The sequence below is a fragment of the Vicia villosa genome, linkage group LG6 (genome assembly GCF_029867415.1).
Source record: "Vicia villosa cultivar HV-30 ecotype Madison, WI linkage group LG6, Vvil1.0, whole genome shotgun sequence".
NCBI classification, from domain to species: domain Eukaryota; kingdom Viridiplantae; phylum Streptophyta; class Magnoliopsida; order Fabales; family Fabaceae; genus Vicia; species Vicia villosa.
The window spans coordinates 129,210,923-129,225,088 of NC_081185.1; the positions used below are offsets into that span (position 1 = coordinate 129,210,923).

General features: G+C 32.5%; 1 protein-coding gene across 1 annotated transcript; it reads right to left on the reverse strand.

The window, feature by feature from the left end:
* Positions 1–7,744: 7,744 nt before the first annotated feature.
* LOC131612364 (nascent polypeptide-associated complex subunit alpha-like protein 1) lies at positions 7,745–9,821 on the reverse strand. Its single transcript, XM_058884160.1, has 4 exons — positions 9,664–9,821; positions 9,109–9,190; positions 8,398–8,528; positions 7,745–8,292 (listed from the first exon to the last, which is right to left on the reverse strand). Exons 1-4 carry the CDS (start codon positions 9,721–9,723, stop codon positions 7,960–7,962), a joined length of 606 nt encoding a protein of 201 aa, XP_058740143.1. The 5' UTR covers positions 9,724–9,821; the 3' UTR covers positions 7,745–7,959.
* Between the last annotated feature and the right edge of the window lie 4,345 nt (positions 9,822–14,166).

Consider the following 14,166-nt stretch of genomic DNA (forward strand, 5'->3'; position numbering starts at 1 on the left):
GGGACAAAGGGTGATAAATAGGGCGGTGGAGGGTATTTTGGAGAGAGAGAAAAAAGTTAGAGAGAGAAAGAAAGCGCGTTGTTAGAGAGACGAGAATACACGCGTCATTTTGTCCGTACTTGGGAGTGAGGTAAGCTTGATGTTGATGCTGAGCTTGGCGGACTCCCACCTTTTAATTTAACCCAACCATGGTTTTGTTTTATCAAAAATCAAATCAAATCAAACAAGTGTAACGGTATTTTTTATTTTGCTTAGTTTTTGTTTGTTGTATTAATTAATCATAATTTATATGTATGTTCAGATATACACTCCCTTCATTACTTGTTATAAATATAAAAATGGTTTTTTAAATATATAGTATACCTTATATATTTTATTTAAAAAATTTAAAAACGAATTTTATGCTTATGATAAAAAATAAATGGAGTATTATTAATGATTTTTCTATCTTGTATGGTCCAAGTTAATGAATGTAAAAGAAGAAAATTTAAGTTGAATAAATTAGTATTCATTGTGTTCTAACAACGCAAGTGAATGATTCTAAAAGAAGATAAAATGACTTGAAAATATCAATGTTTATAATTTTAAAGAATTAAATGCTAACATTTTAAATGGATACTTTAGAATACATGTTAATATTAGTATTAGTTTAAAAAAATAAGATTTTAATTATTATGCGTATAAATAATTATCACAACAATTCATAATGAATGATTCGCTGTCGTATACGGGTCAAAACGAGTAATTAAGGTATAGTAAAACGAAAGCGACATTCGAATTGTATAGTAAGGACGACGTAAAATTTAAATTAACCAAAATAAAGAACAGAATTACGGGGTTTAGGTTTTTGGACGATTAAAAATAAATAAAACAATTATAATTATGATTAACGGATTAATCTATTGGTTCGATAATTTCAAACCTATCATCGATTATTATTCTATCAATTCTCTAAGCGGGTTCAATTCCTATTTGATTATAGTATCGATTAACAAGTGTGATCAACCAAATTGAATCAACACTATTATATATGCAACTTGAATTAAGCAAACAAGAATACACAAAATGGAATTAAAAGGAATTGAATAAAAACTGATAATATAATAACCTCAAAGTCTTGATGAAATTTTGAAACAATAAATTAATCTGGGAGTTTAATCGGCCATATAATCCTAATGCACTCTAACTCGTATAAACTGAATAAATGTCCTAAGACTGCGATTTTTTTTTTAAAATAAAACAAAGGAAATTGGGCCCTAAGAGAAACCGACTCATAAAATATGAAAATCGGACCAAAACTAATTATTTTCTTAATTCTCAATTGAAAACAAATTATTCAACTCTTCTGCACTTTGAATTGGCTTATGACTTCAACATGAAACTTGTAGATCCTTTCAACTTTTCAACTCATATCAAAACGCGTCAAATGGCATCTCATAGCTCAATTTATGATCTGCACAATGAGAATGTGTAAATAACTGTTTATTCAGAAAATAAGTAACATAGTTAAAACGACATTAGAAATAAACTAAACTTAGAAAACACATTAAAATAGTAAAAATAACATAGAAAATTATAGAATTATCGAGGCACAATAATAAAAGAGTGTGCATCAAAATACACTGATCAATGAACATGAAGATATTTAGAATAAAAGTCAAATATTTTTAAAATTTTATAAGTTATGAGTTAATGGTGTATATGAATTAAAATTTTAGAATGATGTTATCATAACTCTCTTTAATACATATTTTACAATAGAATATGTTTTACTTATTACAATTCATATATGTTCTCCCAAATATACTTGTTCCGAATCGGAATCAAAATTAGGTATGGATTTTAGCGTTAGACTCTTGATATATACAAGTCATTAGTGCGGCTAAAAACGGCGGTGGATCGGTAAGACTAATACTCCAACACATAAATTTAAATTCAAATAATATATATATATATATATATATATATATATATATATATATATATATATATATATATAAGGATATGGCTCAATATAGGAATTATTTGCACCTAACGGAATATAAACTGAGATTTTGAGAAAACACGCTCTATATATATAAACATACACACCCCTTTGAGTCAAGTAACTATTGGTCTTCCTTCATTAGGAATTTGGTCAGCTAAAAACAGTTTCCTCAAAATGTTTCATGAAGTGTTGATTGGGGAGTCTTTTGAATTGTTGTCTTCCGCAAAGTGTTGAGTTGTTTGTCGATAACCGTGGAGAGCTTTTGATATGGTTGCAAAAGTTGATCTTATCGTTATGTTGCTTCGTATGATTCAACACATGCGGCTTGCCATTTTGTAGGTTAGGGTACTCTAAGGCACTTTAGTTTCGGTGCATTTCCAATGCACAAATTTGATTGTCTGTTTCTATGTACCTCCAAGTGATTTGGATTGTTGATTGGTTTACCTCATTCTCTTATAAAAGATGACTTGTTTTCAAAAGATTTTTTTGTTAACATTATCCCATGGAATTTGATGCTCTCTTGTAACCTCGTTTCTCTTGCCAACGCGGACGACCTTCAATCTAATCATTAATTTGCAATTTTATCGCACATATCTTTGAGTCACTACATCTCTAAAAAAAATTGTCTTATCTCTACCCTTTCGACTTCTTCTCCTTTTTCTTCATATATTTTTTGGTCCCCTTACCCATATATTGTACCTTTCCTTTCAGAGTAATGGTCAACATGTGGAATGTTCTTGCAAATACGCTGAATGACTATGACAATGGAGATTCTTCGTTTTCCTCTGAGATTTACTACCCAGAACTTTTAGAAAAAATTTATGGGAACCCTCTAGAGGTTCATTCTCCTGTTACGACACAAGTATACTTTGTAATAGCCCTTGGTCTATTTTGAATTCTTCATTGGATGGTAGTGATACTAATGCAAGTGTAGTCACTTCTCATATTACCTCCATCATCCAAGCTTATTCAAATTTTGGAACTACTTTGGCTGCCCAATAAGAGTGTTAGATTAGTTGTTCTATTTGATCCTTTAGGGGTGATTGGATGGGTTTCTAGCAATACAGAGGCTAGGGTTTATGATGAATTTTAAAATCCTTCAACCAATCCTTATAGTAGTTTGATTTTCCTTGATATTCAAGCAATCATGGTGCACCAAGATGACCGGTGGAGGCATCAGATGTTGCTCAATACTAATGGGTATATTCGAAACTCTAAGGGATAGCTTCGAGCTTCAACAAAGATGCTCAAATCAAAGGTTCCTTTGTGGATATAGGTATGTCATTGGAATGTTATGTTTCTTCCATTAATGATGACAAAAGAATCTACAATTTGTTGGGGGGTCCATCTTCATCTACGAATGTTTGATCAAAAATTTGAAGTTGAGACTCCCTTTCACTAAGTTTAAGAAAGGAGTGCTCGAGCATTTACGGATTTCTCATTCTAAAGTGCACCATGTTGTTTTGACTTTCGTCAAGATGATTCAGCATTGGTATAGGTATAAGAAGCAAAAAGGTTATGCTTTAGTAAACCTCTTTATCCACATTTTTACGGTCTTGTGCGTGTTGAGGAAAGGGGGCGCGACCGAGGGTTTATTTCTTTGTGCTAGTACAATATAATCATCAATGTATGCATTGGCAACTATAAATACTTCAAGAATTGTTACTATCTAGTGACTCTTCTTATTTCGGCCACCCATTATGATTTTTACTAGGTTCTAGGCCATAATTCTGCATACTCGGCTGTTGCTGGCTTGGCGCGGGCTATATGCACAGACTTAATCTAGAGGTGTTGGTCCTCAGATCCTTTAGGGGTGATTGGATGGGTTTCTAGCAATACAGAGGCTAAGGTTTATAATGAATTTTAAAATCCTTCTACCAATCCTTATAGTAGTTTGTTTTTCCTTGATATTCAAGCAATCATGGTGCACCGAGATGACCGATGGAGGCATCGGATGTCGCTCAATACCAATGGGTATATTCAAAACTCTAAGGGATAGCTTCGAGCTTCAACAAAGATACTTGCATCAAAGGTTCCTTTGTGGATATAGGTATGTCATTAGAATGTTATGTTTCTTCCATTAACAATGACAAAAGAATCTGTAATTTGTTGGGGGTTCCATTTTCATCTACAAATGTTTGATCCAAAATTTGAAGTAGAGACTCTCTTTCACTAAGTTTAAGAAAGGAGTGCTCGAGCATTTACAGATTTTTCATTCTCAAGTGCACCATGTTATTTTGACTTTCGTCAAGATGATTCAGCATTGGTATATGTATAAGAAGCAAAAAGGTTATGCTTTGGTAAACCTCTTTATCCATATTTTTGCGGTCTCGTGCGTGTTGAGGAAAGGGGGCGCGGCAGAGGGTTTATTTCTTTGTGCTAGTACAATATAATCATCAATGTATGCATTGGAAGCTATAAATACTTCGAGAATTGTTACTATCTAGTGACTCTTCTTATTTCGGCCACCTATTACGATTTTTACTAGGTTCCAGGCTACAATTCTGCATACTCGGCCGCTGCTTGCTTGGCGCGGGCTATATGCACAGACTTAATCTAGAGGTGTTGGTCCCCAGATCATTTTGATCATGATTCCAACATTTATAACATCCCTACGAATTTATCTTATCCTCGGAAAGGTTAGTGGTGAAATTGCATGTCTCTAATACATTAAGGGGGAGAACCTCATTATGATTTTGTTACTTGTCTCTTAAGCTTTTGTTTTTTTGTTTTGTTATTAATTGTTATCGACTCTCATATTTAATTGTACATCTTTGGATTAAGTTTTGAATCTTTTTGTTTTAGCATTTATAGTTCAAAGTGTTTGCATTTGAGTATAATCATTATGTTTTTAGTTAATTGGTTAAGTTAATGGAACAAGAACCGTATTTGATACCAGTTCAATTATGTAGAAAGTGGAATCTCAAACTATTTCAAAAAACTTGAAAATTTGAGATTTCACGTGTGCGACTCAAATCATACAAAAACCATGACTCGAATCAAATCCATTAGGGGGGCAACAGGTAAAGGTATCATATTTAGCAGTAAAGATAGTGATCTTTCTATTGTAGGATATGTTGATTCATAATATGCTAGTGATTTGGATGATAGGAGGTCTACAACGAGATATGCATTTACTTTATCAGGAGGGCCTATTTGTTGGAAATGATTGGTTCAATCCATAATGGCTATGTTGACAACTTAAGCAGAGTACATGAAGTCATGTGAAGCAGCCAAAGAAGCCTTATAGCTTACAGATTTTTGAGAGAATTGGGTGTTGTATTAAGAAAGTGTGGTTTGGCCTAACTCAACCTTACAAGACCAGTGTGTATGTGAGGATTTTCACCACTTATAAGCACATGCTCAAGCTATGTTTTATATGATGGGAGACTCTTAACACACCCTCTCACACCCAAAGCTGAATATCTAGAGCAGAGAAATAAGTGGTGGGTGTCCCGATAGCATAAACTTGGTAGCAAGTGGTCCAACGGGTCTTAAACTAAGCTCTATTACCATGTTAACAAAGTGTGGTTGGGTCTTAACTCTACAAAATCAGCTTGTATGTGAGGATTTTCCCACATATAAGCACATGTTCATGTCATATATTGTCTGATGCGGGACTCTTAATATGTTGAGAAAATTAGAGTTTGGTTGCATTCTGATAGTCAAAGTTCCATTTATTTGACAAACATCAGGTGTATCATGCTAGGACCAACCATATTGGTGTAAGGTTTAACAATATCATAGAGTTACTTGCATTTTGACGTATATTACTTGAAAATATTCATACTTCTTATAATGCAGTTGATATGTTGAACAAGTCAGTTATCAACGACAATCTCAACTATTATTTGGACTTGTTACATGTTTCTCTGTGTTAAACAAGAGGTGTGCCTTCCCATTTTCTAGAATGGGATCGTCCAATAGGAAATCTCCGTAGAGATTTGATATTCGTCAAGGTGGATATAGATGAGTATGGCTTATATTGTGGAGATTATTATGGATATTGTTAAGTATAGCTCATAATGTGGAGATTATTATGGGTATTATTGAGTATGACTCATATTATAAAGATTATTATGGATAGGTAACTAGGAGGTGCAAGGGCTTCATGATTATTATTGTAAATTGAATCATAGTATTATATATGAGAAAAGTTATCTTTACATCATTTTGTAACACCACGCCGTAATTTGATACATAATTTATTTTAACTTTGATTTATGTAAGTCATTTTGCTTTGTTGCATCATACGGTGTATGTACAAAACGGTGTCAAACTATCACAACTCTATTATATATTGATTGTAACATTGTAACCCTAATTTAGTAGACATATATAAAGGAAACTATAGTTTTTCTATAGTCGCAGTGGTACGTATCATTGACGGAACTGGATTAACAAAAATCGATCGCGTTCACTTACCAAATAAATTTTATCATACTCAACTTTTAAAAACTAAAAATCAAAAAAGTTTTTATTCTTTACACAATTATTTGAATATAAATAGTCTTTTTCAATAAGTAGAGCATTGACTAATTGGAGTAAACATAGGTCTTGAATTAAACATATTGTTTCATTGACTATGAGAGCTTGGAATTTAGTCAAATACTTGTTATTAAATATTGTTTCATTGACTATAAGAGCTTGGAATTTAGTCAAATACTTGTTATTTAAGTTTCATTTAGTAATAAAAACATTAATTTTAAGTTTTATATGAAAAAAATAATGAAGATATGTTTTAATAATGGAGAAATTTGAAAATCGTTAAATAAAATTTTAACCTTATTTATATGAGTATATCATTGATTCATTGATATTGTTATGTTGTCTGCATTTTTAAAGTCTGTAAATAAACGGTTGAGTTAATCTGTTTTTATATCATTTGAAAGATATTTATGAAGTTATAGTGATTGACTAATGTAAAATTATAGTATATTATATCTCTTAATTGTATACATCTGAGATGTACATAATTTTATTTTTCTAAGCATTTTTGTTAGATAAATTTTATTTTTTATTTCATTTATATTACTAACAAACTCAATAATTATGAATTTATCAAAACAAATTTAAGAGTGGAATAAAAGAAAAATTACGGGTTTATGCATATGCACTTCTTCTAAAGACAAACAATGAATTAAGTAGTCCAGAAAAAACGAGTATCCTTTCAATTCAACTAATTCATATTGTTTAACTTTTTTTATTAAGTTGTGGCGTAATTTTTCTTTCAATTTTATTTTTAGTTAAAAATATTTATTTTATTAAAACAACCATAAAAACTGAGTTTTTTTTTTCTGGATAAAAACTGACGTTGATACTAAAAAGTTAACTGATATATAGAGAATTAGCATTTTTGCAAATACAATTAGCATTTTTGTTGGGTACATATAACTTTAGAGAAAATTATTTTGCCAGGAAACAAGCAAAAATATTTAACAACTTTTGACCGAATAACTGGAGAAACAATTATTTTCAATTCATTCAGTAACACACAACTATGAAACCTTCATTTAAACAACAATAGGAACTACTTACCTCATTAAAGATAATGCTGAATTAAAGAGTATATGTAACAACAAAAGAAACAAGCTGAGTGTTAAGCATGTGATTAAACATTCTGTTTTTCCACTCTCAATTGTGATTAAAAAACATCTTGCGAAAAAGATAGACATTTTTACCAGGATATGAAACAGATTTACCTTTAACCATGTTTTGAAGGACATGGATTTGCACGGTCAATAACCAGATAGATGATTGATACTTATGACTGTTATCCTTGCATTGGCATTAAAATGAGCTTTTAAGAGAAAGTCTAGTGTTTTTCTTTTTGCAAGTGCAATTACACAGAAAATAGATCAAAGCAAATATAAAGATTAACCACTATTTCAAACCGAACAAGCGCAAAAAATTTGACCAACAAAGAAAAATTGCTCCACAATCCAAAATCTAAAACACTGCAATTCTGAGCATTAATTTGTAAGCTCCATAATGGCAGCAACAATGTCTCCATTGGCAGCTTTGAGAGCTTTAACAGCTCTTGATCTTGGCACACCAGCTTGAGTGACCACCAACTCGATATCCTTGGGATCAACACCAGTCTCGTCTACATCTTCCTCTTCCGTAGCAATACCAGAGGATTCTGGCTTGGCTCCGACATTGCTCAAGTTAGGAGCCTTGAACTGCTCTGCTGCCTGAGTTTGGAGCTGCGAACTCAAGTCCTCAATCTTAGCTTCTCCAAAAATAATGTAGGTGTCGGAAGTTGGGCTCTTGAAAACATCTGGCTTTGAGATGACGAACAAGATCTGATGAACAAATACAAAACCAACATTCAGTTTAGACAAATACTAAATAGTGATAACTCTGTCAATAAAAACCACTCAAATGAAATAAATGTGTCAAGTGCTAACATTCTTGCTCTTCTTGACTGTCACACGGCTGACACCAGTAACAGGTTTCATTCCAAGTTTAAGCATTGCCTTGCGGCTCTTCTTTTCACTTCGGGTCTGTTTGGACCTACCAGATGCATCACCTTCTAGTCCTGCAATAGAAAAGTTTTAGAGATTGTATCCATCATTATAGCTTCAATCCAAGTCCAAAAGCATTAGCAGAATTTAACAGTCATACAGAACTGAGGAATCTACATATCACAACACACAATGAAATATCACATCTCTCAACTCACGTCTAAAGACACGACAGCTGAGAACAAATTGTAGATTTGACTTCAATTTCAACTATCTAATAATGTGCAACATCACATGATTGACTTCAATGTCTACTATCTAATCATGTGAAACATCACAGTTAAACTGATAGTGATCTCTGAATCAAAACAACAAAAAAGAATCAAGTGAACTATTAAAGAAGGATATTTAACCATGAACATTACTATAACTTTGTAAAGGAAGAATGCAAATGGAAAAATGAAATTAAAAAGAATGCAGACCATTATTTTCAAGCACACATTTTAAGCAAAACTAACCTAATTAACTGCACATTTTTCATTTTTTGAACTAATTCCTATCAAATTAACCAAGGAATGCCAGTAAACCTTAGCCAAATGCAAAATGGGGGCAAATCACAAGAGCAACAGCAAGTAATCTTATTTAAAGGCATACCTTCAACGTCATCATCTTCCTCATCATCATCGTCATCCTCATCTTCCTCATCATCATCGTCCTCAACTACAGGCTCATCATGCTGCAAAAACATATCACTCAAATGTTCAAAAAAAATGCAGCAATCCAGCAAACAAAGTATCCAGTTTCTACACTTACATAAGATTTTCATCACAAGAACATTTTCAGCTTTTTAAAATTATATGACTCTTGTTATTCATACAAAATTTCAGTAACATTTCAGCACCATTAAAACCTCAAAGTTTATTGCATATGAAATGAACAATCATGATACAGTTAATCAAATCCAAAAACCCTAATATAAAACCCAACATGTAAACTACTACACCAAAATTATTCAAAAATACTGTAACAACTAAAACCCTAATTCATTTCATACACAGTCTTCTAGAACACAGAAGACACAGAATTATAAAAGGGTAAGTACTTCAAATCAAACTATTATCAACCAAAGACTAAACTAAAAATCAACAAAAAATACAAAATTAAAAGTGAAAAAATGGTTTAGAGTATGAAGAAGAGAAGGTGAATTACGTGGATCTTCTGCTGTTCGAGATGCTGAGCAAGGAGCTCTTCTTGAGTTTGAGCAGTCATGGTGGCTTAGAGAGAAGTAGATTTTGGGGCGGTAATAGATCCAACACAGCACAAGCAGCAACCTAAAAACCCTAAAACATAACTAGGGTGATTTTATACCCTTTATTCGGGTTAGCCCGGTTATAACCCGGTTCTTTCTTGTCTCTCAGTCTTGTTTTTTCAATGCGATTCTTACTGAAAATCCTTCCTAGTTAAAAAAAACACTTTATTACTAGTTAAAAAAATTATTTTACTCATTTTTTTTTAAATTTTGAATTTGCCCTTTGAGTTTTTTTTTTTTTTCAAAATATTCGTTTTGTTTCTTTAACTATATATATTTGAGTTCACATTAGTCCTTTAACTTTTTTTTGTCACATTGATCTCTTAACTTTTCAAACGTTTTATTTTAGTCATTTTTGTCTAATTAGCGACCTTTTTCAAAGTTTTTCTGTCGCTAATTAGATAAAGAAAAAGACTAAAATTAAACATTTTGAAAATTAAGGGACCAAAGTGACACAAAAAAATTAAAGAACCAATCTTAACTTAAGAGTATAATTAAGGGATCAAAATGAATATTTTGCCCTTTTTTTATATAATTCATCATTTATGTTAGATTATATTTACACAATTATTCTTTTAATAAGTTTTTTTAAAAAATAATATATGATAAAATTCTATGATATTTTAATATCAAAATAAATCCACAAATATGAGTTTAAACTCTAAATCTTAAAATATTGTGAGACTAATAGAAAGTTATCTTTAGACCTGAATGTTAGAGCTCGTTAAAGTCATCAAACCTCCAAGTTGGTTAAATGGCTTTGTGTAAAAAATACGAATAAATTGTTCTTTACACCTCATATCATTACTCATTTAGTTTTGTGAAAAATCAAATATACCTCTTTCACAATGTTTGAATTTTGAAATTCTGACATTCTGACACAAATCAACACTACAAACTCAATATTAAGATCGCGCCAAAGGCAAGTAAAGAATATGTTTGGATCAAAAAAGCAGGATGCCCCAAATGGACATTAAAATCTAGATTATGTCATTTAAGTGGTGCGGACAGTTTTCCCTTTTTGTTTCGTTACATTTCAAATTTTAAAAAAAAAAAAAAACATCTCTCTCGAAAACAACAGAGCTTTCACAAATTTGGGTCCAATATTTTCTCTCAACATCTATTCTTGTTCATTCAAACCAAACATCTTCATCAAACTCTACTCCTCTTAATTCATGACAAGCAGTTCTATCTCTCACATTTGGTAAAATTCTCATTCATTATTGCTTTTCCAATTTTTTATACATGGACTATAATTCTTTAAATGATTTTCATTAAAATTCATTAGGTCACATCCAATAGAAACTACTTAAGCTATATTAAGTTACATATTTCGTTTGAATCATTATTTGTTTGGTTTGTAAGATGACAAGAAAACTTGGGTTTCAAAATTTGTATTTGTTAAAAGTAATTCATATTCATAAGTTGGTTTTAGAGTCAGAAGGTTCTAATATTGTTAGTCAGAAGCTCTGCATTAGTCAAAAGGTGTAGAGATTGTTTAGTCATAAGCTACATGCTTCATAACCTTTCTTAGCTTAGCTGAGAAGTTCCATGTTCAAAACTTTGTTTTGAGTTTTATTAGCATAGTTAGTTTTGCTTACGTGGCATTTTGATTTTTGTGTATTTAAACAAGTTTGTCACAGTGAAATCAAAACTGAATTTTCACCATTAAGAGTTTGTTTTATTTTTTCTCTTCTCTCTCTCTCTCTCTTTCTCTCTCTCTCTCCATCTTCATCCTCATCATCAACCTTGTGCACCAACAATTGGTATCTAGAGTTATAGTTTGATTCGCATGTAAACATGAGTATTCGTGAGGCATGTGTGATTCATTTTGTTTCTTGAATTCACGATCGGAATCGTAATGGAAGAGCTCTGGAGTAGTCTATAGGCACAACAGTTGTGTTTGACTAAGAGAACCTTTGAAAGAGAGGTAGAGCAAACTCTGAATGCGTATTTTGGTAAGAATAGTCAAAATCAGTCTTGGTCAGAAGCCACAAAGAGACATGATAGTGGTTCACAGAAGTCAGAAGCCTCTAAATCTGATGAAAAGAAACATCGTAAGGGAAAGGAGAAGCTTAACAAGAGAAAGGTTTAGTGTTACAACTATAATAGGTTTGGTCACTTTGCCAAGGACTGTTGGTCAAACAAGGAAAGGAAATCAGAAGAATCAAACACAGCCAAAGTAGATTCTGGTGATGAACCTATTCTATTTATGGATTTTAAATTTGATGGTGGATATTTGGTTGAATGGTGGTATGTGGACACTGGCTGCTCAAATCACTTAACTGGAAACAAACAACGGCTGATTAATTTTGACTTTAGAAATAGGACAAATATCACATATGCTAATGATAAATACCTTAATGTTGAAGGTATATAAAATGTCAAAGTTAAAGTGAAGAATGGTAAAACCGTTTTGATCAAGGATGTTTGGTATGTTCCTGGTATGAAGAGCAATCAGATGAGTGTATGTCAGCTCATTGAAAAAGGTTTTTTTAGTAACTAGGAATAACAATCTCTTAAAGTTGTATGATTTTGATCAAAAGCTGATTATGCAATCTGAACAGGAAAGCAATAGAACATTCAAGGTGAATATGGAGACAGCTGAAACTAAATGCCTAAGATTGTGAAGCAACTGAACATTCAGTGCAAAAGGTGCTAAAGGTGATAGTGAGTTATGGCATAAGATATTGGGGCATCTGAACTTCATAAGCTTAGGGCATCTGAGTTCTAAAAAGATGGTACATGGAATTCTTAAGATTGTCAAGCCTGAGAAGTCATGTGAGATATGCATGAAAAGAAAGAACCTCGATTGCCATTTGCATCAGAAGTGGCCCCAAGAAAATAACATACTTCGGGAGTAGTGCATTCTGATGCATGTGTAACATTTTAAGTACATTCACTTGGAGGAAATAAGTACTTTGTGTCTTTTGTGGATGAGTTCACAAAGATAATATGGGTAGCACTCATCAAGTTTAAGCCAGAAGTGTTTACTGCATCTTAGAAGTTCAAGCTGAAGGCTGAAAAACATAGTGGTCAGAAGTTGAAAGTTCTCAAAATTGATGGTGAAGGTGAGTATAACTCTATAGAGTACAAGAAGTTATGTGAGGAGAATGGAATTTAGCATGAGGTGACTGCCCCATACAGTCCTCAACACAATGGTCTTGCTAAAAGAAGAACTACAACTTTGCTTGGTATGACAAGGAGCATTATGAAAGAGAAGAATTTGCCTCACACTTTTTAGGGAGAAGCTGTTGCCACTTCAACATATATGCTTAACATGTGTCCAAAGAAAAAGCTGAAGGAAATTGTTCCTTGCAAGAAGTGGGTTGGAGATAAACATAGTGCAAGTCATTTCAGGGTATTTGGTTCAGTTTGTTACAAACATGTTCTAGGTGCTATTAGAAAGAAAATGGATGATAGAAGCATAGTAATGTTACCGATTGGGTACCACAGTACATGTGCTTATAAGTTTTATTGCCCAGTCACTAATAAAGTTGAAGTCAGTAGAGACGTCGTTGTGAAAGGATCAGAAGCATGGGATTGAAGCAAGTCTCAATCTAACTTTGGTGTTGTGTCAACAGCTGAGTTAACTTCTGAAGATACTTCTGAATCTGAAGGGGATTCTGCCTCTGATCGTGACTTTACGTGTCTATTAGTCGGGATAACTGCAAGTGCACAGTCGTGTCGTGTAGTTTTAAAAGATATTGAATCCACAGGGACTATAAATCGACCTACCGTTATCTAAAGTTACTATGTAAAGCTAAGGCTAATGATATTTGGGTTTTTTATAAATGGGGAAACTAAAATCTTAAATCTAGGTAAAAATATAATAACAAACGGATATCAGTATGTATTTCATCAAACTTAGGTGATCCGAAGTTCCATTGGCCAGATTTTAATTAAATCAAAGATCTTTACTAACTATGTTATTTAAAAGTCCTCCTCTCAAACTCTCGATCTATTGATTCAGACTACGATCCTAACTCTTAATGTACGCTTTCGCCATCCCACCAGATTTAGAAACGCTTTTTGAAAACAACCTAGTTAATAAAATGCTTGTTTTATGAAGTCGTTATCTACTTAAATCTCCTAATCTCAAACTCTCGCTCTGTTGACTCGGAACATGCTAATATCCCTAACGTACGCTTTCGCCATCCCGCGCGGGTTTAAAAACACTTTTTGAAAATAAATAAGTTCTAATTAGTTCTAATACGCTTTCGCCATCCTTAAAACTAATGTCCTATGTATACTATCCAGTTAAAGATCTCAAACTTTCGCTCTATTGATTTTAACCTTTGACCGTCTTAACCCCTCAAACTTTCGCTCTATTGGTTTTAAGACTTACTAATTAAATTAGACATACAAACCAAAAACAAGTGACATTTAATAAAACATAATTA